General features: G+C 51.3%; 4 protein-coding genes across 8 annotated transcripts in view; 3 read left to right on the top strand and 1 right to left on the bottom strand.

The window, feature by feature from the left end:
- cacna1ib (calcium voltage-gated channel subunit alpha1 Ib) overlaps positions 1 to 14,392 on the top strand; it is a 68,997-nt gene extending 54,605 nt beyond the window's left edge. For both annotated transcript variants that reach the window (XM_088419886.1, XM_088419885.1), the window contains exons 23-37: positions 267 to 392; positions 464 to 553; positions 2,475 to 2,667; positions 3,461 to 3,612; positions 3,728 to 3,837; positions 5,189 to 5,322; positions 6,601 to 6,671; positions 7,335 to 7,413; positions 7,496 to 7,617; positions 8,658 to 9,065; positions 9,474 to 9,608; positions 9,677 to 9,811; positions 9,881 to 10,049; positions 10,329 to 10,462; positions 12,162 to 14,392. In XM_088419886.1, the coding sequence (XP_088276012.1) occupies positions 267 to 392; positions 464 to 553; positions 2,475 to 2,667; positions 3,461 to 3,612; positions 3,728 to 3,837; positions 5,189 to 5,322; positions 6,601 to 6,671; positions 7,335 to 7,413; positions 7,496 to 7,617; positions 8,658 to 9,065; positions 9,474 to 9,608; positions 9,677 to 9,811; positions 9,881 to 10,049; positions 10,329 to 10,462; positions 12,162 to 12,434 (2,331 nt within the window). In that variant the 3' untranslated portion in view covers positions 12,435 to 14,392. The remainder of the gene's footprint in view (positions 1 to 266; positions 393 to 463; positions 554 to 2,474; positions 2,668 to 3,460; positions 3,613 to 3,727; positions 3,838 to 5,188; positions 5,323 to 6,600; positions 6,672 to 7,334; positions 7,414 to 7,495; positions 7,618 to 8,657; positions 9,066 to 9,473; positions 9,609 to 9,676; positions 9,812 to 9,880; positions 10,050 to 10,328; positions 10,463 to 12,161) is intronic.
- Positions 14,393 to 15,256: 864 nt separating this feature from the next.
- LOC148421740 (arf-GAP with dual PH domain-containing protein 1) lies at positions 15,257 to 19,241 on the top strand. Of its 3 annotated transcripts, none has more exons than XM_088420302.1 (11): positions 15,438 to 15,647; positions 16,374 to 16,504; positions 16,576 to 16,667; positions 16,814 to 16,896; positions 17,228 to 17,340; positions 17,428 to 17,574; positions 17,652 to 17,735; positions 17,796 to 17,858; positions 18,046 to 18,117; positions 18,328 to 18,556; positions 18,620 to 19,241. In XM_088420302.1, exons 1-11 carry the CDS (start codon positions 15,575 to 15,577, stop codon positions 18,646 to 18,648), a joined length of 1,116 nt encoding a protein of 371 aa, XP_088276428.1. In that variant the 5' UTR covers positions 15,438 to 15,574; the 3' UTR covers positions 18,649 to 19,241. The 3 variants fall into 3 exon arrangements, with proteins under 3 accessions (XP_088276429.1, XP_088276428.1, XP_088276427.1); XM_088420301.1 differs by having other exon boundaries at positions 17,778 to 17,858; XM_088420303.1 differs by having other exon boundaries at positions 15,257 to 15,647; positions 17,652 to 17,858.
- A 1,935-nt stretch (positions 19,242 to 21,176) lies between these two features.
- uts2r4 (urotensin-2 receptor 4) lies at positions 21,177 to 22,673 on the top strand. Its single transcript, XM_088419228.1, has 2 exons — positions 21,177 to 21,661; positions 22,199 to 22,673. The coding sequence occupies exons 1-2, from the start codon at positions 21,177 to 21,179 to the stop codon at positions 22,671 to 22,673; spliced, it is 960 nt and encodes a 319-aa protein (XP_088275354.1).
- Positions 22,674 to 23,475: 802 nt separating this feature from the next.
- Positions 23,476 to 26,156, bottom strand: lgals2b (galectin 2b). Of its 2 annotated transcripts, none has more exons than XM_088419131.1 (4): positions 26,071 to 26,156; positions 24,843 to 24,916; positions 24,597 to 24,756; positions 23,476 to 23,802 (listed from the first exon to the last, which is right to left on the bottom strand). In XM_088419131.1, exons 1-4 carry the CDS (start codon positions 26,071 to 26,073, stop codon positions 23,656 to 23,658), a joined length of 384 nt encoding a protein of 127 aa, XP_088275257.1. In that variant the 5' UTR covers positions 26,074 to 26,156; the 3' UTR covers positions 23,476 to 23,655. The 2 variants fall into 2 exon arrangements, with proteins under 2 accessions (XP_088275257.1, XP_088275258.1); XM_088419132.1 differs by lacking the exon at positions 26,071 to 26,156 and adding an exon at positions 25,854 to 25,957.
- Positions 26,157 to 26,464: the final 308 nt, after the last annotated feature.

Here is a 26,464-nt window from a genome sequence, read left to right as displayed (position 1 = left end):
TTTTGCCGCGAGGCGGGACCGAGTCCCGGTCTCATTGTCTTTGCGGGGACCTTTTCGATGGACCCCAAAAGTTCAGACCTGTTTTTGAGGGGTCAACATTTGGTTTTAGGAATCCTTTTTAAATTGTTGTTTTTTTTTTTTTTTCCCCCGGTCGAAGCCAAAAACCGTCGTCATGGGTGAGGTTGGGTTCAGGGACTAGGAAATGCACGGGATGTCCCCGCCACGGTCGAAAATAACCCCGGCGTGTGTTTGCGCGTGCGAGGCAGCTGTTCAAAGGCAAGTTCTACTACTGCGCGGGTCCGGACGTGAAGAACGTCACCAACAAGTCCGACTGCCTGGCCGCCAACTACCGCTGGGTGCATCGCAAATATAACTTTGACAATCTGGGCCAGGTATTTGACGAGACGGCGCGGCGTCCCAATAATTTTGTCCGACAGGTCTCTTCTGCCCCCTTCCCCCGAAGGCCCTGATGTCCTTGTTCGTGCTGGCCTCCAAAGACGGCTGGGTGAACATCATGTATCACGGACTGGACGCGGTGGGCGTGGACCAGCAGGTAACTGTCGCGTCCAAAGTACGGGCGGCGTATTTGCCGTCGGGAGCGGGATCCCGAGATCCGGCGGCCGGGCGGGGCGGCGCGATTTATCGGGCTGCGCCAGTTGGCTCGTCCGCTGCGGCGCCACGGATTTCACGCGTCGCTTGGAGAAAGAAGCGCGATCCGTTCGGACGTCGCCCTCGGCCGCGAACGTTTGGTGTCGGAAGTGGGATCCGGACGCCGACTAACGCTCTATATCTTATTGACTAAGTTTGCCGGCGGAGATTGGATACAACAGTACGCTAAATATTGACCAAACGTGCATGGGATGTACGGACAGTTCTGGACGGCATTTGGTGTCGGATGGAGGATCCGGACAAATCGTGTGCCGGCATTTTGTTTGGAAGAACCTACGGTCATCGTATCAGAACCCACACAAAGAGAAAAGTAGAAAACTGACCATACAAGCTGAAATGAAGGGATGGAATCGGCGAATGCCATAGTTGGTGTCAGAAGTAGGATCCACAGGATACTACTAAAAAAAAAAAAATCACATTCCGATTACATATATATATATATATATATATATATATATATATATATATATATATATATATATATATATATACATATATATATATACATATAAAATGTGTGTGGGGTTTTTTTCCTTATTGACCATGTCGTCATGGTATTTTCATGGTTGCACAGCTGTCAAATGGGCAATTCTACAATACTTGTGCGAGAAGCGGGGCTCAAAACAATATTTGTGTGCGGTGTCAGAAGTGGGATCCATTGACTTGAGCATCAAGACACCCTCCCCTAGGGAGTTTTCTGATCACTTTCGGTGAACCCGAAGGTCCGACGGACGGACTCACCAAAAGATTTGGTGTCAGAAGTGGGATCCGACTGCAAATCTTTGCATGCTACATTTTGATGTGTGCAGTGGCAAGAAATCTTGCCATTCGAGGATATTGCTACGATATTTGGTTTCTGAAGTCGGATCCAAATGTGAATTTCGCAAACAACCGCATCTACTTTCGTTTGCCCTCAGTTCAAGTGTCAGCTTTTTGAATTTGTTTTTTTTCCTGGCGCATCGTGTCGCCCGCAGGCGCACACGCGACGCAAAAAAAAAAAAAAAGTCGTCTGACGCGACCAGATTCCCCCTCGCAATTGCTTTCATTTCAAGGCCATTAAGTAATGGACCAAAGGGAGACTTTCTCCTTTCTTCCGGATGATTCCGTCAGGCTGCCGTGGGGAGGAGGGGGAGAAAAAAAAAAAAAAAAAAAAAAAGACTAATCCAATTTTAGCTTTCTCAATTGCACGGCTGCTGCTTTTTTGTGACACTTGAACCGCCATTGTTGTTGCCTAATGGCGCCTGCTCCTTTTTCAGTCTCCTGCATATAGTTTTTACATTTTTTCTATCATCTTTTTTCACCTGTGTTATTGTTGTTATTATTTATATATGCTATTATTCAATAATTAACTAGCCTAGCGGGCCCTGACAAATTTTAGTTTATGCCGCGGGCCAATGAAAACTGAGTGGCGGGCCGCAAATGGCCCCCGGGCCACGGTTTGGATGGCCAGGATCTGGGATCCGTCAAAAAATTGCTACGTCATTCCTCCATGAGGAACACCTGCGTAATTTCATGCGGTGGAAATTTTGACCAATCAAAAATTGGGGGTTATGCTTAGCGATTAAGTGTTAGGATTAGCGCTAGCGTCGGCGTAGTTAGCATTACCGCTGTACTATTTTTTTGCCGCTCGGATGAAACGGTATGGTCGGAGGTTGGTTTTTTTTTAGTCAGTGTTATGGTCGTGGCATTTTTTTTCTGTCATACTTTTAACAGTCAAATGACAGCTAGCTCAGCTTAGCCTAAATTTGGGACTAGAAGTAGCCTATCATATTTATCTTAAGCATCATTATCATCCCCGTTCACAGCCGGTGATCAACAACAACCCGTGGATGCTTCTCTACTTCATCTCCTTCCTGCTCATCGTCAGCTTCTTCGTGCTCAACATGTTTGTGGGCGTGGTGGTGGAGAACTTCCACAAGTGCCGGCAGCACCAGGAGGTGGAGGAGGCAAGGCGGCGCGAGGAAAAGCGCCAGCGACGCATGGAGAAGAAAAGGCGCAGTAAGGAGAAAGAGACCTAATATGCTAAACGTGATGCTGATTCGGATAGAGTTAGAGTTTGAACTACAAAAATCAAATCAAATGAAAAAATAAAAGTTGACCAAGTCGGGTTCGCCGGAGCCATGTTTGCGCCGTCGTTTTCAACGCAGATCTTTTGCGCAGACGTACGCGGTGAGGGAGAGAGAGAGACGCCGTTTTACCATGTTGAATTTGTACGTTTTTATTTGACATTTCCAGTGATCCGGGACTCATTTACAAGTCCGCTGGAGCGCTAACATTTATTTTGGGGGATTATTTTGAGCACATAAATTAGCTTATGTTTAGTTCGGGGTTATGCCGAGTGCTTCCTGCGCGATGTCCTTTCTAAAGTGCTAACGTTCCATATCTCAATTATTCAACGGATTCATCAATAGGAAAATAGTTTTTTTAAAACGATTCAACAATGACAGTCCTACAAAATACTAGCTACCCCCCACAAAAACCTTCATCCGCATAAAAAGAGAAGAATATTATGCTGCCTTCATGAAAACTAACAAAACTGGAAATTCCAGGCAAATAAGCGGAAGGCCAAGTGGAGTATTTCCAATTTCCCAGGCTCCCCGGCCGCATCTCCGTTCGCACGATTGGCGTCGTTTGGTCAACCCGGAACATTTGCTAAACAAGGCGCGACGGACTACTTTCTCCGGCGGTTGAAACAAGGCGGTGGTGCCGAAGAGATGCTTTGCAATACAATCAAAGTAAAGACGGGATGACTGATGCCCATTTCTCCTAATGGCGACGCACCCCTGCGCAGAGGCCCACAAGCTTCCTTACTACGCTCGGTACGGGCCGGCCCGCTCCGCCGTCCACACTTTGTGCACCAGTCACTACCTGGACCTGGTCATCACCTTCATCATCTGCATCAACGTCATCACCATGTCCCTGGAGCACTACAGCCAGCCTCAGGTGCGCCGCCGCGCCCCAAATCCTCCTCGGACCCGGCGTGTCGGTCCGCGTCCGCTCTCTGACAGCCAAACATCAGAGCGGAATCTACAAAAAAGTACTGTCTTTTGTCTTGCAGTCTCTGGAGACGGCGCTCAAGTACTGCAACTACTTCTTTACGTCCACATTCGTCATCGAAGCCACGTTGAAGCTGGTGGCCTTCGGATTTCGAGGTTTCTTCAAGGACCGGTACGGCGCCATAATCGCGGGGGGGGGGGGGGGGGGGGTCTCAAGACGTCATGGCCGAGAAGACAGGTCTGCCGTTTTGACTCAAATTTGCCATTTTAGACTGAGAAAAATTCCGTCAACTCTTGTGAATGACAAATTGGAGTTAGCCCAGGTTTGTTAGCGTTAAGCTAGTCCGCCAAATTCCAGTAATGTGGGCAGAACATTTGATGAGTCACCATCAAATTTGGAATCCTCAGCTGCCATGACTTTTGCATTTGTTTTCTATATTCTGAGGCGCGTGTGTCCATGCGTGACTAATCCATTTGGACCTAAATGTTTTCTTCAGTCAGGAAACAAACTGCCGTTGACATTTGCGGGCTTCTTTTCTTTTATTTCCTTCTCATTTTTTGGAAGGAATAAAATACATTTTGACACCCACGCTAAAGCTGTGCAGGTGCAGAAAATAGAATTGAATTGGTATCAAATACGAGCGGAGTCTGGCGGCGTCCGGCGCGCGGAGCAGCTGCTCCCGCATATTACTTGGGCGCTTCCCACTGTGGAGATATTTATTATTACCTCTGCTGCTCCAGATTTCGAAAGAGGACGCTCCCAAGGAAGCTTCTGACTTCCCGTCGTCTCCCCTTTGCGTCCAGTTGCGACGCCGTCCATTATTTGTACTTTGTACCGCGTCGAGGGTCTGTTTTCTACTTCGCCGTGGTTTGGATGTTGAAGATAAAAAACGGAAATGTTTGGAAAGGCGAGAAGTTTGAAAATGGGATGGGACCTTTTGAAGACGCGGAGGTTTCGGTGCGGGGGGAGAAAAGGGACGCGATTCGCCAACTGTACGCGCCCAATCGGAAACGCTGCTAGTTTCTAGATTACGAGACGCGTTGTCGACGAAACTGGAGCAAAAGACAACGAGGACTTTGAGAGGGTCATAACAATCGTCAAATCGAAATACATTTTGGAAGCGACCTTTGCCTCAAAGCGTATTTTCCCAAAGAAGCAAGTCTCGTTTGTCCGAAAAAGGCCGGGACTCAAGTCCGTCGCGAGCGGTGTGAAAAAGTAGGGGCCTGAATGGAAGCGCTCTCGTTCCGCTTCGTTCACGCAAGCCGTCGCGCGCCCTAATCCGGTCGGATGGGGGAGTAAAGCGGGTGAGGGGGTCCCCGCCGGGACGGACGGCCGGATGTTCGCGGGCGGGGAACGGGCCCTCGGGCGCCGCGCCCCCGCTGGAAGAATGGCCCGCGTTAATATTCGTCGGGGAATGAACGTAAGAGGGCCGCCTCGGGCCGCGGAGCTCCCCGCCGCTGGCGATTCCCTGGCCGCGCCTTCCTCCGACCGCGGCGGGGCGGCCGTGTGTGCGTGTGCGCAGATGGAACCAGTTGGACCTGGCCATCGTGTTGCTGTCTGTGATGGGCATCACGTTGGAGGAGATTGAGATCAACGCCTCCCTGCCTATCAATCCTACCATCATCAGGATCATGAGGGTGCTCAGGATAGCCAGAGGTATGCGCACGCACGCACGCAGTCAGGAAGGCAAATATGACGGGCGTGGCCTTCAAAACAAACCCTCGCCCGCGGACGAAACGGGATGTCGGGACCCCGGGCTAAAACTGACGCCGGGTCCTCGGCGGACTTCTCTAAAGCGGCTGGAAAAATGCGGAGCTCCGTTTTGAAAACGTTCGGCGGGGAAGGAAAAAAAAACAAACCTTCCTTTTTGTCCCATTTCCCCCGAGTGGAAGAAGCGCTGGCGTTCTCCAAACTCTTCGCCCCCCGCAGGAATGGCCGACGGGCGTCCGGCTTCGCCGGGCCGCGCCGCTCAGAGCTAATTAGGCACTGTATCCCGCCCGCCCGCCCGCCTCTCCCGAGCCATCCCCCCGCGACCTTTAGCGACGCGCGGCGCTAATCAAACGGCAGCTGGCGGTAATTAACCAGCGAGCCGGGTGGCGCTTTAATGGCTAGTCGGAGGCTAGCCGGCGACCCGTCTCACGCTTTTATCGCCCACGCTAATGTTTGGCGTCTGTCCGGGTCTGCGGGAGGCCGCGTTAGCACGCTCGCCCGCTAGCTCCTCCTCTTAACAACCGACTTAGTTTTTTTCTTCCGTTTACGCGGCGGGCTTAATCTAAAGGTTCAAAGGACCAAAGAATCGTAATCCGGCCCGACTTTTCAGTCGGGCGTAAACGACGCGGTCGAAACGTGGCTGCTTAGCGTTTTCCACAAACTGGTTTGGGATAGAATGGGATTTTTGTTTTGGGAGATTTTGGCGTACGCGGGGAAACAATGTGCTGAAACACGAATGTCGTTATCTTGTTTATTTATGATTATTCACGCTTCAAAACAATCAATTTGGTAGAAAGCAGCGCGACAAACGAACCGACACGGCTCCTTGATTTTTTCGTACCCGAAGCCCAAAGTGCTACCTTACACGTGATTTGATGGGAATCTTTACAACGTTCGTCGCCAGAGACCGTATTTTTTCCGCCGAGGCGCTTAGTAAGTGGAATTTTGGGGAAAGAGGCCTTCGCAGTGGAGGCGCCGCTGAATCTTCGTACTCAGTTGATTTTCGTCCCCCATGCCGGGGCGTCCGCCCGCCTTTGCCGTTTCTCTTCCCGTTCGTAGCATTTGGAAATCGGACCTACGGGAATTGGAAAGTGTCCGTTTATCGATCACGCGTAATGGCTGTCTTTTCCCGCTTCCCCTTTTATAGCTTTATGTCGCCCGTGTGTGTGTATTTTGAAGCGCGTGTGTGTTTTTGCTCTGCGTGTGTGTTTTTGCTCTTTGCAGTCTTGAAGTTGCTGAAAATGGCAACGGGGATGAGAGCTTTGCTGGACACCGTCGTTCAAGCTCTGCCTCAGGTGAGCGCGCGCGCATTCTCAGGCGCGCATCCTCGCGCGCGCGCATTCTCAGGCGCGCATCCTCGCGCGCGCGCATTCTCAGGCGCGCATCCTCGCGCGCGCGCATTCTCAGGCGCGCATCCTCACGCGCGCGCCACCACGACAACTCCCGACAGTGGATTAACGCTCGGCGAACGATGGACGGCCACCGTCCCGGAAGGTCCCCCCGAGAGAATCGTGACCTTCGCGCCGCCGCATTTAATGAAATTGTTCTTCCCCTCCTCGCCGAACTTCATTCACGTTGGAAAAGGCCTTTCATTCATTTTCTCTCACGCTTCTGTAAAATGAGACGAGCCCCGGTCTCATCATCGGCTTCGAGAGGATGGAGGGGGAAAGTGCGCAAAACAATTTCACGTCATTGACAAATACAAAATATGTCCAATAGTTTCAAGTTCTCCACTGGCGACAATCAATGTAGCGCAAATAGAAATTTAGAGTTAAGGTGGGAAATCAGCAAACGCGCAGGCAGGTTTTTTTCCTTTCCGGTCCAGCCTCGTCCTTCAACGCACCCGATGCATTTTCCGCCTTTGGAAAAAAAAGACCGTTTTCCATATCGCGGCCACTTTTTCGTTCTGGCATAGAAGCGAATCAGGCGACTTACGCGGTTGTGATTTGATGTGGCAGGTGGGAAATCTTGGCCTGCTGTTCATGCTGCTTTTCTTCATCTACGCCGCTCTGGGCGTGGAGCTTTTTGGAGAACTGGGTAAGAAGTTACACTGGAGCAGACGTCGCCAAAGAATGAGCCTTTTTTGGGTTGTTTTTTTTTACGCTCCAAAATCCATCAGTGTGCAGCGTGGACTATCCGTGCGAGGGCATGAGTCGCCACGCCACTTTCGAGAACTTCGGCATGGCCTTTCTCACGCTCTTCCAGGTCTCCACGGGCGACAACTGGAACGGCATCATGAAGGTTTGCCGTTTGCGTGACTCGCTCAAACGCACCGATGTGAATTTGACATTTCTTTGCCGGTCCGCCAGTCGCAGTCCTATCGATATCGTTTTTGGAAATGTACCCAAACTGCGATCGGCGGCCCGGCGGCCAAAATTAACGACACTTCTTTTGGCCTAAAAAAATAACAATCAAACCTCCGTCATCCTAAAACTAAAGCTAACCCTTTTAGTCACTCGCTCATCCTGATAAGGTTTGACAAAACACACTGAATCCACATCGCAACGTCTCCACTTGGCACTAAACTGAATTAAGCAATCACGTCCACTGGAGGGCATTCAAATCCTCGTGTTTCTGACAGCTTCCAACCTCTGGAGCCATTCTTTGTAAGGCCGTTCACACAAACGGCTACTTAAAACAAACGCGTGAGCGCACGTCATCGGTCGCATGGACCAAAAGTAAAACGAGGCTTTGTTGAGCTTAATCTACGAGAGAATACCTTTACGAGGGGAATTTTAAAACTTGGGTTTTCAGGCAAAGAGCCACTCGGACTTTGCCCGTCGGTTACCTCCCGGGTATTGCAGACCGCTTTGCTCAACGGTGCGCGAGCGATTCATTCATTCAAATCGAGCGATTTATTCATTCAAATCACATATTAAATGCAAACGAACACGAACATCTCATAATACTCAATTGTAAACATTGCTTTTTACTTTGGTCACGTACGATGAAGGTGCACTGTGCACAATGAAAGAATGAAACTGATGCGCAGCACAAATATTGCCCTCCCAGCCGTGCTCAGCTATCTGAATGAGGAGAAAGCGTTGCTCGATGCGATACAATATAGACCCTTTTTCCGCTGTTTCCTAATGCTCAGCTATTTCTGGGTGCCCGCCCGCTGCCTATTTAGACTGCGCGTATACTTCCATGCTCCCAAGTAGCGGTTTAAACATTTCTCCGAAATTTGGAAGATTTCAGAGGTGGAGACGATTACAGCGAGGGGTTAAAATGACGGACAAAACGTGGCGTTTTGTCATGACCTATCCGCCTCCCTTTCCCAGGACACCCTCCGCGAGTGTCCTCCGGGGCGCCCGGGCGGCGACTACGGCTGCCACGCCGGCCTCCAGTTCATCTCCCCGTTGTACTTCGTGTCCTTCGTGCTGACGGCTCAGTTCGTCCTCATCAACGTGGTGGTGGCCGTACTCATGAAGCACCTGGACGACTCCAACAAGGAGGCGCAGGAGGACGCCGAGATGGACGCCGAGATCGAGCTGGAGCTGGCCCAGGGAGGCCTGTGCTGCGTGAGGGGCGGCGCGGGGGCCATCGCCGGGGCGGCCGGCGGAGCGGGGGCGGCGGCCGGCGCGGCTTCGACGCCGGCGCCAAAGGACATAGGAGGCGGCTGCCACGGCGCGGCGGGTCCTCGGGACGGCCGCGCCGACCGCAGATGTCGACTTTACTCTCCCGCTCGGGTAGGAAGATTCCGTTCGATCGACGTTTGTCGGAAACTATAGACGGGAGCGGTTTTTCTAGCTCGCGCTAGAGGAGAACGGAGGAGGGTGGCACCATCGTACGGTTCTACCGCGCGCTGATGGCGGCCTCTCCGAGCCCGATTTCGATATCTCTAAGTACATGAAGGTTCCCGCCCTCGAAAGAAAAGCCACGTGTACTTGTCCTTGTCTGTGCCAATGATGTGCGGCAAAGCGTTCTGCAAGGTTTTTTGCAGATGATGAGCGCTTAAGCTGGAGCGGGCCGCTTCGCGACCGGGTTCCGGGCAGCGACCCCGTCGTAGCCAACGAGCATTTTGGACGCGTAAACGTTTCCTTGGGCGACCGTGGCTCAAACCCCTTCTCGTTTGGCGCGTTTGTGTGGTGTTGAAGGAGAGCCAGTGGCTGGACAGCGTGTCTCTGCTGATCAAGGACTCCGCGGAAGGCGATATGATTGACAACCTCTCCGGCTCCGTCTTCCATCACTATTGCCCCGTTTGCAAGGACTGCCACGGACACGCGCAGGAGGTACGCGCGCAAACACACATCGCCGCCGCGCGGCGGGGGGGTGGACTACAGGATGTCGGGGGGCTTAGGTTCGTCTGGCGGAGGTGGAGCGGACCTCGCTGACATCGGAGCAGCTGTCCGACAAATCCTCGTCCCCGGCGCCGCCCGACGACCTGAGCCCGGACGAACTCTCCGGCCGCCGGACGCTGACGTGGGGAAGCCAGGTATGCGCAAAACCGCGCGCGGCGCGCAAAACCACACGCGGGTCTCTCTCCTCACCGTTTGCCCCCCAGGGGGGTAGCGGCGCCGACTCCCGCGTTTGGGACGAGCCGGGGCGATGCGAGGGGCTCCCCCGTCCGGACGCTTCCGGGGGGGAGGACGCCAAAGGCCGAGAGCGCGGGATTTCGGAGAGCGACGTCCGCCCTCCGCCGGGGGAAGCGCAAAGCCCCGCGCGTTGCGCAGGTAGTAGCTTTAAAGCGTCGGGCAGGCACATTCAAAAATAAGCCGTTATGTTTGTTTGTATTTGGGATATGGCTGACGCCAGCGACAGAGGGCTTGAAAGTCAATCTATATTTCCATTTGACGTCGTTATGACCTTTTGAAAGTCAGCCCAAGTTGAGCGACATTAAAGCCAAATCCCCAAATAAATATGAACTAATGAAACAACAGTCAGACATTGAAAGTCAGATTTCAGTCAGAAGCGGACGCCATGAACGAGATCCGAAACGATTTTTTTTGCAGACGAGCGCGTGAGCCGCCCGGACGGAGGCCCGGGGTCCTCGCCGCCCTTCCGCCTCCCGGCTGACTCCTTTCACCCCGCCGCCGGCCCCGGAGACGGCCCCCCGTCGCGCCCGGCCTCCCGTGCGCACTCACCGGTATTTGAGACCGGGCGAACGGATCGACGAATGCGCGCACGCGGATGGATGACCGACGTCGCTTTGGATTTGTCAAAGCGGCGGACGGCACGGGTCTACGTTCGGCCTTTTTCGGGGTCAAAAATTTGCCAAAATCGTGCAGGCGTCTCCGTGCTTTGCTCGCAGTTGTGGATGGAAAATATGTGGATGATATTTTCCGCGGGATAAGCTGCGCGCCATTAGGAGGCATTATAAGGATCCTAAAGCATATCCTGCTCACTCCAAGTGAAAAGATTCTTCAGAGAGAAAACCATTTTTTGATTTTGATCTCATCTCATTAGGTTACTCAGTGAGGTTGGGGTAGCTTCTATTCTATGCGCCTTATAACGTGCTTCGCCCTGTGTTTGTAAACCCTTTTGAAATACGCCATTCATTGACGGTGCACCTTATGATGCCGTGCGCCTTATAGTGCGCAAATACGGTAGTTCCCTCCATCTGTCCGTAGGTAGTTTTGAATCTTTTTTTGGGGTACGGAGCTTGTAATTCCATGTACATTTCTCAACAAATATTTGTCACTCAAGGCCGTCATGAGCAAAAATAGAAGCAAGAGGCTGTACTCGTCATGATGAATTGCGACAGCTCGATCAAAACGGCGACAGAAGGCAAATGTCTTTTCTTCCGTCGATTTAACGTCGCATTGGTGTAACTCGGCGCGGTAATAAAATAGTTATCCCGCAGATTTTTCTTCCCGGTGTACTCCCACGGAGCGCTCCCAATTTAGCTTGAATTAGGATCGACACGGCCGAATCCGCGTTGACTGATTTCCCTCCGCGAAAGAAGAACAAAGAGCTCCCGGTCCTCTTTGTGTTTTTTGCGTATCCATGGCGACCCATGGCTCGCGCTCTCTACCTGGTGGCTTCGTAAAGCTCGGCGCCTCTGTGATCCGCTGGCGCTCGGCGGCGCCGAGCTAATTAGCATGGCTGCCGCTCGGCTTTGTTGGCCGCCGTCGTCGTCGGCCGCCGTTCGCGTTCTTCTCGGCGGTTATCATGTTTTCCCCTTAATCTGGTTACATCTCTCGCGGGCTTGATTCTTTGTTTTCCAAAGCGCTTTTCCCCCCTCTGGCCGCCCGCCTTTTGATTGTTTTGGCGCCGAGCCCGCGATATCTCCCCTCTTAAGACCCCGCTGACCTTCACGCTACACGTCAACGGGAGCGCAGAGGAATATCGATATCCTTTTTTTTTTCTCTTCAAAACCACGTCAAAGTAGGAACATGTTGAAAGTGACGCTTGACGCTCACTCATTTGGGTGTTATTGAATTTTGTTGGTACTTTCCTTACGCTTTGTTAGCTAGCTAGCTCGGTGACTGGGCGCTAACCGTTTGTTTTTGGTGGGGTAGTCAATTGGTTCATTCATTCATTTTGTTGGCTCATTGGCGGTTCGCTTGTCGTCTATCTTGTTTTTTCAGGAGATCATTTGCCGGGTAGTGATTTTGTTTGTTCCTTGGTTTCCTTTGTATTTTTCTTCCGTGCAATTTGTTTAATGACTACCCCGAGCTAGCTTGGTCGGTCGCGGCTTACTCCGCTTTGTTTTCTGTTTCGGATAGTTCATCGGTTTTTGTCGGTTCCCTAGATCCGGAATGCGATAGAACGGTACGGCCCCGCTCAAAAACCGGTGACGGGAAAATGTCCCCAAAGTAAACTCCTGGTTTTGGTGTATGCAGAACCCGTCCGGAGCTCAAATCCCGAGGGCAGCCCGCCGGCGGCGCCGGAGGAAGGCCTCGGTTTCAGCGTCGCGTCGCCGCGACACCCGCAGCGTCGCCCTTCGAAGTTCACCCCTGTCCGATGCGAGCGCCCTGAGAAGCGCGGCTCCGCCTCCGAGGCGAGCGAAGGACTCGGAAGGAGCCCCGGCCGGCGCCGGCGCCGGGACTCGGCCGATCCCCGGGAGGAAGACCCGAGCGAGGGTCTTTCCGATACCCCGGACGGCCTCTCGCTAACCCGTCAGCAAAGGGGCGCAAAGAGCAGCCGGGAAAGCGACGTCCACTCCCGGAAGAACAGATGAAACTTTTGGCGGCGCCGCAAGCTCCTTGCGCGGTGACCCGACCCTCTCGTCTTTGCGCCGTCTGTTCCGTGTCGCCGGGCCGCTCCGGATTCACGATCTTTTTTTTCCCCCCGGAATTGGGAAGGACGGGCAAGGAACTAAGGACCGAGGGATTTGAGCTCCGGAAGAAGACGGAAAATATCTCCCAAGCTTGGAAACGCGCCGGTGATTCAGGACCGCGGCCGTTCCAACCGGGAGCGCCCGCTTAGCGGCTGCGTTTTCATCGCGGGGTCGCAAACGACAACGGCAGGCGGCGGACGGATTCTGTCGGGTGTGGGCCGTCGCCGGGTTATCTTCTGAGCTCTTGCGCGTGGAAGTCCTTGTGTCCGGCCTCCAAAGGCACATTCTGCTCCGCTTTCTGCTTCGGACGCTAAAATTGACACCCTGACCTTGCGCTTTAGACGATATTCGCCGCGTGTGACTTTCTCCACGGTCGGCGACGTATTCCAGACACGGGACAACCAAAGTGTACCGCGGCTCGGCGGAAGCGGGTCTTTAGATTCCATCGGTAAATACGTCCGTACGTGGGCTTCGCGGTCGGGCGGGGAGTCGGAAAAAACGGCAATCGAATCCACGTTGAAACCTCGTGGCCGCTTTGCGGGAATCTTTCCGGTTCCGAGGTGAACCCCCGAGATCGTTTCGATATTTCGGTAGCTTTGGTATCCTACGGTTCGTGTTCTGAAAAACGGGAATGGGCACGAAGACGAAAAGTAATCCTGCTTTGCGGAAACGGGTCTTCGATGTCTCGGCCCCATCCGAAATACTCGGAAAGTTGATCTGGATCGACGGTCTTTTGTAGGGAAGATTAGAAATAAGGCGCTTGGACCTTACCGGGTAATCCAAAAGACGAAAGGGGGTTACCGGGCGGTACGAGCGACGGGATGACGCAGATCGGAAAAGGATTTGATAGCGACGGACGGGCCCGCCCTGTATACTTTCCCTACCCGGGACCACGGACGCATCGGGGCGCAACCTCTCGGTTGCGTTTTTCCAAACTCTGAGCCGGCCGGGTCTGCCCATTTGTAGCGAAGCGCGACAAGCCGCGTGCAACCGATGCTTCATTTGTCTTGTCGATAGTTTTGTTTTTGGAGACGCGCGCAAGTACGCGCGCGACACGTCCACGCCATTTTTGGAGCGGAGATTATAAGCTCGTCCGATGCCGAAAACATCTTTTCGCTTTTTCTTTTGTTTTTTAAGTGTTTAGCTGAAGCGGGGTCCAAAAATGTCTGATTGCTTTAGTACCCAAATCAGTCGCTGTAGTAGCTCGGGTTTACTTACGTACTTATGAATGACTTCTGTACCAAATTGCTTCGAGTAATCATTTAGTATTGAATTAGCTAAAATAATCAAGTTCTGTAATTGATGGCATCACTAATCAATTAGATTACGTAATGACCTAGGGTAATGGATGACTTTAGTAACTGATTCATTTTGTTGCAGCCCTTTTTAGCCAAACCCTTGAAAAGCAAATGGAAAAAAAAGTAAATCAATTCCTGGTCTCCGGGGGGAAAAAAAAGTCAAAATATGTCTTAGGATTGAATGAGTTCAATGAGTATTTAGTGCCCCCCCCCCCCCCCCCCTTCCCCCCATCCTCCCATCAGAGATATGCAATATGTTGGAGTAGCTGTACTGATAGGCGTCTGAAAATTGGAGATGATGTTTATGTCCTAGAATAAAAGTCGAGAGGCGGCGGACGGGATGACGTGACGTTACGTGTCGTGTTTTTCCGCGGCCGAAGCCGCCCCCCCCCCGCCCCCGCCCCCGCCCCCGTCCCCGTCCCCCCACTGCATGTGCGCTTGTGTTTGCGTTTTCTTCAATGTCACTCTGCTCTGCTATAAAAGCGTTCTTTCAGCACCTGGCTCTCCTCGTGTTGTCACAATTTGGAGGATGTTTTCGTTCGTGGCGGACCTCGTTAAAGCCGTCTCGACCTCCGCCGGGCAAAGGTCACAAATGGAATTGCGCTCCTTTGTCATACGTGCTGGCCTTCAACAATGTCCGGGCCGATATTTGCATTAATTTGGCTAGCCCAGCGGCTGAACCTTCTCTACTCTAATATTGTTGTGCTTACAATTTCTTCTTTGTTGCTTTTCTTGCAAGAGAAGAAAAAGTCACGGAAACCACGGAAAAAAATGAGCGCTTCCGGTGAAGCGGAAAAAAGTCACAATTCTACTTTACGTGCAGAATTATGAGAATAAATTCAGGATTTGGACTTTAAAAGTCAGAAAATAAAAGTCTGAATTCAGATTATGATTTTAAAAAGAAAGTTGAGAGAAATACAACTGACACTCATAATTCTCAAGATCGAAGTCAGATTTCTCCGTTGAAAACTCTACAATTCTCAATGGTACTTACCGCTCGGAATTCTGACTTTATTCTCAAAGATCTGATTTGATTTTTTGTACTTAATTTTTTTCGATGAAAGGCTTAGCCTGGACCCTCATAATGCATAGTTTTTGCTACGCGTTACGGGACTTTGAGTCGACAAAAGGATTTGATCCAAAAACTAAATGTTGCAGGAAATCTTTGATTTTGCTGCAGAGTCAGACCGATTTGGGGGACGATAAGGCCAGCCGAGCGAAAAACCCCGGTGAATTTGGTGAATTGTGCGAGTTCAAACGCGATGCGATGCTACCCTCTAGTGGCCAAACGCGATCCCAGCCGCCGAGCCAACGTTACACGATTCTATTTTTTTCTTCCTTTTCCTTCTTGTTTTTCGGTCCTCAGGTGCAAAACGCGCAGTGGCTTTTTGCGCACAAGGAAAGAATACAAGTCTGCACAACCCCCTGCGACGCACTTCCTCCTTCGGTATCGGGTTACGCGCGCGCGCACGCTCATAAAGAGTGCTGGAATTTACGCAGGCGTCGCGTCTCTCCAGCATGGACGCTCTCCCCCAATGAGGACTTTGTCACTGCCTTAGTCCGGTCCGAGGCACGCTTCCGGTGGGGGAGACACACCTTGGAAGACCCCCGCCTATCTCAGCGCTCACAAGTTCTTTCTTTTCGGTTGCCGAGAAGAAGAAAAGTCCAGCCGTCCGGCATGTCCGCTCGGGCGCTCAGGGAAATCCTGCAGAGAGCAGGAAACGACACCTGCGCGGACTGCGGGGCGCCAGGTGAGACCCTCAAATGCCTTGCCCTCGATTTGCTCCTGTTTTTTTTAGTCCGAAAGTCACTTTAGGCTTGAAAATTGCGTTTGTATGTGTGTGTGGGGGGGGGGTAGCCGAAAAGGATTTGAAGTCGAGTGCAAGTCCCGACACGCGGCACACGCCCTCCGTCTGCGCCGCTAGTCTGTGCTGGCATGCGGAGGAAGCCTCCATTTTTGGGCGAATCAAAGTCACACACGCGCACACGCACGCACACACACACACGCGCGCGCGCGCGCGCACACGCACACACACTGCTGTGGGTCAAATTGAGCCGTTTGAAACTCCTAGCGAGTATCGATTTTCCAGAACAAGACTTCTGTGAGGGTTGTCAATACGGCCATCAAAAGGAAGGACGTCTGGAATTTTGGGATGGATAGGAAGAAGCCGACAATATTGATGCTTCTGAGGGTAGGGGGACAAAATGCCTTAGTTAGGAGGGGCGGCAAGATTCAAAGTTTCGGATGATTATTTCTATTCCAGAGGAACAAACGCAACACGCAGGTATAACTGGAGTCGTCGCTTAGCGGGATTGCGGCAAAAGTTGGGTGATCACTCGCGGCGGCCCGGGGTGGGATCGGTAACGCTCGGGACATTTCCTTCTTACGGGAAACGGGTGGGAATGACCCATCAAACACCAGAAAGCGGCGGGAAAAGTTGGGAGGGTCCCGCTTGACACCTGTGGGGCCGGCGCAGGTCCCGACTGGGGCTCCACGTCCCTGGGGGTTTTCGTCTGCCTGGCTTGCTCCGGCATCCACCGGAACATTCCCGACGTCAGCAAGGTCAAGTCGCTGGGCCTTTCCCGCTGGGAGGAGCGCGAGGTGCAGGTAACGCCGCCGGCCTTCCTCGCCCGCCTTCCTCGCCCGCGCCTACTTCCCGGATTTTGCTTTTTGCTCAGTTCATGGCGGAGAACGGAAACGCGCGGATGAAGAGCAAATACGAGGCGGCCGTCCCCGCCTACTACTACAAGCCCTCGCACAAAGACTGCCAGTGAGAGCTTTTAGAAGATTGACCTCCCTAAATACGGCCGCCTTTGCCATGCGGCGGCTAGCTTAGCGCCCCCGCTTTTAGGATTCTCTTTTCGACTGGCGTTACGGCCAAGCCTCGCTCATTTTTCGTCCTCTTTGTTTCACCAGGGTGTTGAAGGAGCAGTGGATACGGGCAAAATACGAGCGCCAAGAGTTCACCGAACCCGGCAGAAAGTTTACGTACGAGGAAGGCGAGTGAGCGCGCGCAAACGCCGGCAAACGCCGGCAAACGCCGGCAAACGCCGGCGGGTGTCATTCAAAACCATGAGCGGAAAGAAAAATACGGACGCTCCTCTACATACAAACGACTTGCCGTTTGCGAGCCCAATTTCTTCCCAAAAAAGCTGACTTTTATCGGACGCCTCGCACTACACTATCAGCGCCGCAAAAAAAAAAAAGATAAAAAACGTACCGGCCGGAAGCGCGTTTAACATAGCGACTGCGTTCGCATCTCGGAACGCAGAAGAGCGCCCGGAACGGCGCTTGTTCTGAAAAAGGCTTGCGTCGGACCTTCGCCCGCAGCCACCAGAGACGGCACCTTGATGAAACGGGGGCGGGACAACGGGCAGTTCCTCAGCAGGCGATTCGTCCTCTCCGAGAGGGAGGGCACCCTCAAGTACTTCACCAAACACGACGTGAGCAAACGCGCGCGGCCGATCTCAAATAAAAAGAAAGAAAGAAGAAAGGCATCCCGTTCCAATGGCTTTGCCGCCCCCCCGCAGGCCAAAGAGCCCAAAGCCGTGATCAAGGTGGACGGCATCAACGCCACCTTCCAGCCCGACAAGATCGGACACCCCAACGGCCTGCAGATCACGTACCTCAAAGACTACAGCACTCGCAACATCTTCCTTTACCACGATAGCGGCAAGGTGGGGCCGGGCCGGGCCGGGGGGCCGGGCCGGGCCTCCTCCCCTCCAACCTTCGTTCCCGGCCTTGTAAACCGCAGGAAATCGTGGACTGGTTCAATTCCATCCGGGCCGTCCAGCTCCACTACATGAAGGTGGCTTTTCCCGGAGCTGCGGACGCCGAGGTTAGTGCGCGCCCCCTAAAAGCCAAAAAAAAAAGCCTCCAGGGGAAATTCCATTTCCAGCTGGTTCCCAAACTGACCCGCAACTTCCTGAAGGAGGGCTACATGGAGAAGACGGGTCCCAGGGTGGGTGGCCGCCCCCGACGGGCTCGGCGTCTCGGCCGACGGCGCCCCGTCGCCGCCGATGCTAACCGCGGCTCGGGTCCTCGGGAAACCCCGACCGGGAATTGCCCCTTCCGTCTTTTCCGCCGCGCCGCCTGGGGAAAATCTTCACCTTACTAAGCGTTATTTTGGTGTGTGTGTGCCTGGCTAGCAAACGGAGGGCTTCAAAAAACGCTGGTTCACTCTGGACCAGAGGCGACTCATGTACTACAAGGACCCTTTGGTAGGTACACGCGCCCGCCTGAAAGATTTGCGTTTTTTCACACATGGCTCCAAAACTCCCCCCAAAACGCCAATAAGCATTTACAAATACAAGCATGGTAAACGCCAATGACCAAAACGGCAAAATTAGGGGGGGGAAAATCTCCCGAGCCTTTCGCCGCCGTTCCGAGGGCCCCCGCTCAGCGGGCCTTTTTTCAAACTTGGGGGTCAGGACGCCTTCGCCAAGGGCGAGGTGTTCCTGGGCAGCAAGGAGCACTACCGCGCCACGGCGGGCCTGCCGCCCGGCACCTCCTGCAACGGGGCGTGGCGGCACGGCATCACCGTGGCGACGCCCGAGCGCTGCTTCCTCTTCACGTGCGAGACGGAGGCCGAGCAGCTGGATTGGCTCAAGCTCTTCAACGAGGTCATGAGCGCCCAGATGTCCCCCCAGGAGCACACCAGTAAGGCCGCCCTCCCCCCGCCCGCCGCCCCCTTTCATTTTTGACTTTTACCTCTTCTTCCAGTGGAGGCTTTGCTCAAGCATAGGCATTGAGCCGGCGCGATGGCCGAACTGGATTCGTCGTTCTCCGCTGAGGAAAAGCCAGAGGAATAAAACGGGACTGAAAAGTACGGGCCACATCTCAAGCGTTGGACTATGAACGCGCCTCCTTTTTTCTTTTTCCAGCCCTCACCAAGTTTCTCACCACTTTTTCCGTTTTGAAGCTTCCTTTTTGTTGAGTTTTACACAATCAGATTTGAATTACTGGACAGAAAAAGGATCTAGGTTTTGCTTTTCAGAGGTTTTTTTGCGTTTTCTGACCGTTTTTTTCTGTTTTTCAGACTTTGTGTTCTCTTTTGAGGGGATTTTTTTGCGCATGTATCCTGTATATTTTGTATTTTTACCCCGTTTGGGGGATTTTTTTTCCCCCATTTTTTTTCTTTTTCTTATAGTGCGGAAATTCGAATTTGACTGACTTATCCGATTACTATGTTTTGATTCCCTTTGACGCAGCTCCGTCTAGTGGACGCGTAACGCAAGGACCGTACATACGAAAAACTTTTCAAATAGATGGTTCGTTGAAGATACAGTTTAATGCGCCTTGCAGAGCGGCAAATACGGTAGTAAAATTTGACCGACTCGTCTGATAGTTTTGTTTTCATTCCCTTTGGCGCGGCTCCATCTGCTGGACGTATAGCGCAAGCCCGGCCACTACTGTAGCGTCTATCCTTTGCGCCTAATCTATGGGCTTTTTACGAAAAGACTTTGAAAATGCGCCATCCGTTGAAGGGGCGCCTTATAATCGTACCGTGGAAAATGCGGTCAGAATTTGGTTTCGCGCAAGCCCGGACACTACCGTAGCTTCTGTTCTTCTTCTCATCCCAAATTCTTGGAATACTGGCCTAAGATGTGTGTTTGAAGAGGGGAAAGGGGGGGTTTTGAAGGAACGGGGGGAGGGGGCGCTTTAACAGCCGACTGACAAAACCGCAACAGAAAGAGGAGCGGCGACGGCTCCCGCAGAACCGAGCGCAGCTCCGGGAGGCCCGCCAATCTGACAGCCGTTCCGGGCACGGTCGGCGCGGGACGTCCTCGCAAAGGTTTTCGCTCTCATTTCCGACAAGGTTTGGCTTTAACGTTGCATGCGTTTTATTATTTTTAGCTTGTCCGTAGTTAAGAAATATTTTGGACGTATTTAATTCCTTTAATGCGAGCTGTTTTACACACACGCCGTCGCCGAGTGAATAAAAAATGTAATCTAAAGAAAAAGAAACGGGGATTGAATGTCTGGACCCTAAAAAAACTTCTGTCTTTGGCATTCAATGAGTTTATTTCTCAACTGCTCTTTTTTTTCCAGATATCTTTTTTAGAACGTCTCAGTTACAAAATGACTCTTTTGTTTCAAACCCAACATATTCTGTAGGCTAAAAATTAATTTCCTGCCCGACCGCATTTGTCTTTCGTCATTATTTGTATTTTTATCTTGCCAAAAATGCTTCGACCAAAATTCAAAGTAGAGATGTTTTTTTCCCTCCAGAAATGTCAAAATAGTTTCTCACACAAACATAAAAAAATGTAAAATAAAAAAATCATTAGATACTGATTGAAAAATTCCGTTTTTTCCATAACTACGAGAATCTCCCTCTATGTGACGCGAGAGGGAGTTTCCGGTTTTGTTTACTAGTGGATGCTGCCCCCTGATGGCGAGTAAAGTAACAGCTCACACTTCAAATCAGTACTTCAATATCTTCTTCTGTCTTCGTTTCCCGGGCGCTGTCTCCTGCTGGATATACGTGTCGTATGCTTATGTGCATATATTATAAAGGGAATAAGTGAGGAACTATATGACACCAAAATCATTTTTGCCGACACAAGCCAGCTTTTCGTGAAAACGTATCACAGGTGTTTTCGGAAATCAAAATATTGGGGGGGGTCCATTTAGAGCCTGGGGATTTTTCACCATCATTCATCACCCGGCTTGGGCTGACTTTGAAATGCTCGTAACATGCTCGAATATTCATGTATTCATTTCCTTTCAACCCCTCAAAATGCTCAGTGGCGTCAGCCCTATCCATACATGCATTTTTTTTTTTGGGGGGGGGGGGGTCAGCACTTGGGTAGAAAAATGGTAAGACTGCGATAGTAGCAAAAGTAACCGCGCTGCATATTTCTAGATTTGGGAAATTGAAATGGGAATATTCTGACTTTTGAAGACTTTTGCGCGAAGGGAGTCCAGGCTAAGCCAATCAAGGAAGTCGTCGAAAGGCTCGCAAATGTCAAAAGTTGGAACGCAGGATAAAACGCGGCGTTTTCAGCACGTCCAAAATTGGCAATTTGGAACGGCGGCAGTAAATGAGCCCGACGTGGGCCGGGCCTTCCGTTGGCAAGCGTTTGGAAACGACGGCGTATTTCGACGAGCTCTTATTCCCGCTCCCCGGTGCTTTTTGGGAAGCTTTTCCATAGGCGCGGCGTCAAAAAGAGCAAAAAGGCCGATTTCCCAATTTATAACATATACAGTATATATTTATAACATTTCTTCCCCGAATTTCCCGGGTCCAGGACCGGCGAGGCCCGGCCCGGGCGCCATGAACTCCAGCGGCCCCAACGGAACGGGGGGCCCCCGGGCGGGCGCGGGCGGTTGGTGGCCCACGTCCCTGCTGGCCGCCGCCCTGACGGCGGCGTGGCTGGCGGGCACGGCGGGCAACGCCTACACGCTGGCCGTCACGCGGCGGGCGCGGCGCCCGGGCTCCTCCGTCTACATCTACGTGGCCAACCTGGCGCTGGCGGACCTGCTGTACCTGTCCACCATCCCCTTCGTGGTGTGCACCTACCTGGCTCGCGACTGGCTGTTCGGCGACGCCGGCTGCCGGCTCCTGCTCAGCTTGGACCTCCTCACCATGCACGCCAGCGTCTTCATCCTGGCCGCCATGAGCCTGGAGCGATACCGGGCCGTGGCGCGGCCCGCCGCCGCCCGCCGCCCCTCGCCGCGCGGCCGCAAGGCGACCGCCGCCGCCATCTGGGCCGCCGCCTCGGTGCTCACTCTGCCCATGATGGTCATGATGCGACTCAGGTGAGAGCCGAGATGAAATCGAAGGGCGCGAGCTCCTGCAATACTTTGCAATACTTTCAAAAGTATCGTACGTAACAGAACTGTGAAATTCTTTGAAATTTTGAAAGAACAAAACAAATGATTTCCGACCTCAAATTTGTCATATTTCTTCATATTTTTCTCCGAATTTTAAAGTTGCGTCTAAATATTTTTCTCGTGTGCGAATCTTTCTTTTTCACATATTTTGACGTTCAAATGTTTAGGCTCTACCAATTTTTTTTACAAAAAATGTGCAAAAACATCCTTGCAAAATGAAAATGATGCACATTCCCAACTTTGTGGGTAGATTTACAATCACTGACTTTAATTGCAAAAGATATGGACCGATGACGTTTATCGGGCAAGGTGTTTGGACACCCCTTTGAATTTTTGCGTCAGTCCCTTCTCGTCCATATCGTGTATTTTGAATACGTTTGCAGGTGAATACTTGTTTGCTTTTGGTCACGGGCCTTGTTCTTAACCCCCACCGCCGACTTTTTTCTGGGCGTCGGGGCGCAGGCGGGACAAGGCGTCCCCGGCCGGCGCGGTCAAGCGGATGTGCTTCCCCACCTGGACCCGGGAAGCTTTCAAGGCCTACGTGGGGGTGCTGTTCCTGACCAGCGTTCTGGTCCCGGGGCTGGTCATAGCCACGCTGTACGCGGGCCTGGCCAGGCGCTACCGGGCCAGCCGGGCCCGCCTCGGCGGCCGGCGGCGCGGGCTGAAGCGGCGCGCGGCGGCCATGATCTTCGGCATCGTCCTGGCCTACTGGCTCTGTTTCCTGCCCTTCTGGGGCTGGCAGCTGACCCAGCTCTTCTCGCCGGAGTCCCTCAAGGCCCTGTCCCCGTCCGCTCATAATTACGTCAACTTTTTTGTCACCTGTCTGACCTACGGAAATAGCTGCGTCAACCCCTTCCTCTACACGCTGCTCACCAGAAACTACAAGGACTACGCGGCCCGGAAAAGCCGCGGCCGGTCCTCGTCGCTCGACCCCTAGCCCGGGGAGCCTTCCTTCCGAGGTTAGCCCTGTTGTGTCCAATCCTTCTCGCGTCGTGGCGAAGACGGTCGCGCTGGTTTTCGACTCGCGCTTTTCCCGTGCGTTTGCCCACGCGTTCTTCTTTCTGGGAATGTAGGCACGCCGCGCCACATTCCTCGGCCCCTTGGCACTTTTTCGAGCCCTCCTGCTAATTATCTCACCGCCCTGTTTGATTTCTTTTCTCTGCTTGTTTTCTTACTCTGCGCACATGGCGGAATTGTGACCCCCCCCCCCACACCCACCCCCGCGAAAAGTCCTCCCAAATTCCCAAATGTTTTTTTCTCCTTAAAAATGAGATAAAATTGAAAAATTTGGCACAAATTCGACACATTTAGACTAGACACTGAAAACGGCATTCGTTTTATATATATATATGTAAATATATGTGTGTGTATAGTGTACATGTACATACAGTATATTCATATACAGTGTATATATTTTTTCCACAATTCTTCCTCAATTTTTTTCATCGTTATTTAACTGTTTTTTACAGCAAATTTTCTGATTTGATACATTTTTAAAATTAAGGGGTTTATATTGCACACATTTGATAAATATTTATAATAAAAATTTTTTTTAATGTGTACATATATACTGTGTCTGTAAATACAGTATTGTATATATGTATATATTTACATTTTGCCATTTGAATGAAAATGTCTCCGTTTTTCTTGCTAACTACTGAATTAATAACTATTTTGCTCATTAATCTGAAAAAATAATGTGGACGTGTACGTGTGGAAAAAAACAAATCATTGTCCATGTTTATTTCTATTTATTTGAAAAGCCGTGACCTTTGTATTAAGCTTTTCCTTGGCTTTTTTTCTCGTCGTTACAAGGCCGCCCCAAGGTCGTAAAGATCACTCGGAGGTTCCCGGACGGACGAGGAGGTCGCACGCGTCCGGGTTTGCCGCCATCCGTCCCTCCGGCCGACAAGCGGCGTCTACTTGATCTTCATGCCGATAATCCTGGCGTCCCCGCCCACTTCGAAGTATTTGTACTTGACGTCGCCCAGCCGGTTGGGGAAGCCAATCATGGAGCCGTCGGGCAGCTTGATAAAGAACTCCTCGTGGTTGAAGTTGATGTAGAACTGGAAGATAAGGGGAAAAAAGGGCTTCCTGGACTTTGAAATGCTAAATGAGACCCCGGAATCTTTTTAAAAGGCTTTTTACGGCCCAATAAAAGCCACGTGTGATTATGGGTTAGGGTTACGAATAATAAACGTATCCATTCGAAATAGTATTTGTATCCTATTTGGACATTTTACCATTTTTTGGGGAGGATTGGACAAACTCTGGGTCAAAATGACGCACGATTATTGCTGCTTTCAGAAGATGAAAAAAGGACTCGTTTTTTTTTTTTAAGTTTGCAGGTTTACACAGAAAAACAATATTTTGAAAACTTTGGATGATTACTCATCCGACAGGGTCACAGGTAGAAAGGAAATATCGCCTTTGTTTTTTGTCGGTTTACAATCAGTTTTTGACACTTTTGGATAAATTCCCTCACACCCCCCACCCGGGTCATATTGACCCAGGGGATATGATTGCCGTTTTGGACGAATGAACATAAATCACTGGTTAAAAAAGAAATATTGGAATGGATTGTACAATTTTGGACATGTTTGGGTGACCCAAACACCCAAGCGACCCAGGGAAATCGCTGTTCCTTGCACGAAAACATACAGTTCTGTATTAGGAAAACCGAGAGAGCAAGCCTCGTTTAAAACATCAAAGATGTCATTTTGAAGTGCAAATCTATTGACCTTAAGTTACAACGGGACTTGTACAGATACCGGGCGGTGGAATTTGAGAAACGGGCCGCTAGCCGTTAGCATTTGAACGGCGCTGGTCAGCCGGACCGAGGTGTTGAACGACTTCATACCTTGCTCTCGTCGCCTCGAGAGAAGCAGACGTTCCCGTCGCGTTGCTCGTCGCCCCAGCAGCCCCCCGACATGGAGTTTAACACCAGGACGTCGTCGTCAAAGCGCGGGTTGAAGTGCAGCGCGATGTTTTCCGAGTCGTGGCCGATGTTGACGGAGAATCTGAAATACGTGCGCGTTTCGTTGGGCTCGAAAAAGGACAAGAGCTGATGTTTTGAGAGGGCCAATCGGTCGGGGGCGGCGCTGACCTGCTGCAGTCGTCCTTGGGCTTGATACGGATCTTGAACTCCTGCCCCTCCTTGAAGGTCATGTCCTTGACTTTCTGTGACGGACCGAGACAAACGCTTGCCGTCATCCGACGTGAAGGCGTCTGACGGTGTGTGCCTGTATTTATAGTCATGGCTGCGGCACGTGGATGGAGGATGCGTGGACGGGTGGCCGGATGAATGGATGAGTGCATGGATGGATGGATGGATGGATGGATGGATGGATGGATGGATGGATGGATGGATGGATGGATGGATCGATGGCCGGATGGATGGATGGATGGATGGATGGATGGATGGATGGATGGATGGATGGATGGATGGATGGATGGATGGATGGACGGAGGAATGGATGAGCGCATGGATGGATGGATGGATGGATGCACGAGTGCATGCACGGACGGATGGATTGGCAGAAGAACGGACGAATGCACGGGTAGATGGATGGCTGGCTCGATGAATGGACGAGTGCACGCATGGACGGACAGATGGGGACGTGCATGGATGATGGCTGGAGGGCTAGTGTATTTTCACATATTTCTTCACGTCGTACGATAATTACAAAACATGTATTGGTGGATAGCCGCAACGCCAGCCAGTCGAGTGAAACAATAATACTCGGCTTTTCGCTAATGATTACATGAAGTGTTCTTATCATCGTTGTTGATGATCAACCAGGTGGCCACATCATAATCTGTGGAAACAGGAAGTCGCTGCCTGTACAGCGCCCATCACATAAAAGCATAAAGACACACCTCGCCATAAACCATCTGTACTCCGCGTACTACTTTATATACATTTATCTGCAAATATTTTACGCTGTCTCGTTATGCTGATACAATGGTGTATTATGTGTTCAGACTTTTGATTGATTGGTATGTTGCGGTGGCATCCACAATAAAAGTCACACGCCATCTCCCACATCCTGGTCCGCACCCACCGTCTTGCTGGTTTGCCCTTCACTACACGAGGACTTATTCAAATTATATTTACGTGCACGGTCATCGATGAAAACAAAGTTTTCCGTGATTTATCCATTCAACGGTTCCGACGAAAGAACGATTAAGATTAGCGTAGGTGTTGGGAAGCGATCGTCGGATTTCTTGATCGAGCCTGCGGAATTAAAAAGTCAGCATCGTTTATTTAAACTCAAAAATGAAGATGGATTGTTAGCATAAATTAGACTGAGAAATAGCACCAATGAACTCACCATCTTGGCTGTCCGAAGCGGTTCTTGAGCGGGACGCGCTTGGAGTAAAAGGAGCCCGCGATGGCTGCTCCTGAGGTTTATATAACAGGTGATGGGGAAAGAGGCGGGGGTAGGAAGTGACAGGGTAGTAAAACATTTCCCCGCCACGGACACTTGCCACCTGGAAATTAGTAAAAAAGAAAAAAAATCTTCATTAAGTTTAAAATGCATGCACTATTGGGTTTAAATCAAAGAACTTCAACGTCATTCGTCATGTTGAAAAAAGGTGATGGGCTATTGTTAATTATTGCTTCACTATATAATTTAAAACATCTTTTAATTCATTGAATTTTTGAATTCATTGTTTAGTTCATATATTTCATATTTCATAGCAGGCCCATGAGGTCAAGCACGA

The sequence above is a fragment of the Hippichthys cyanospilos genome, chromosome 7 (genome assembly GCF_059441005.1).
Source record: "Hippichthys cyanospilos isolate Australia breed blue-spotted pipefish chromosome 7, RoL_Hcya_1.0, whole genome shotgun sequence".
Taxonomy (NCBI): Eukaryota; Metazoa; Chordata; class Actinopteri; order Syngnathiformes; family Syngnathidae; genus Hippichthys; species Hippichthys cyanospilos.
This window is presented reverse-complemented; position numbering and strand designations above follow the sequence as displayed.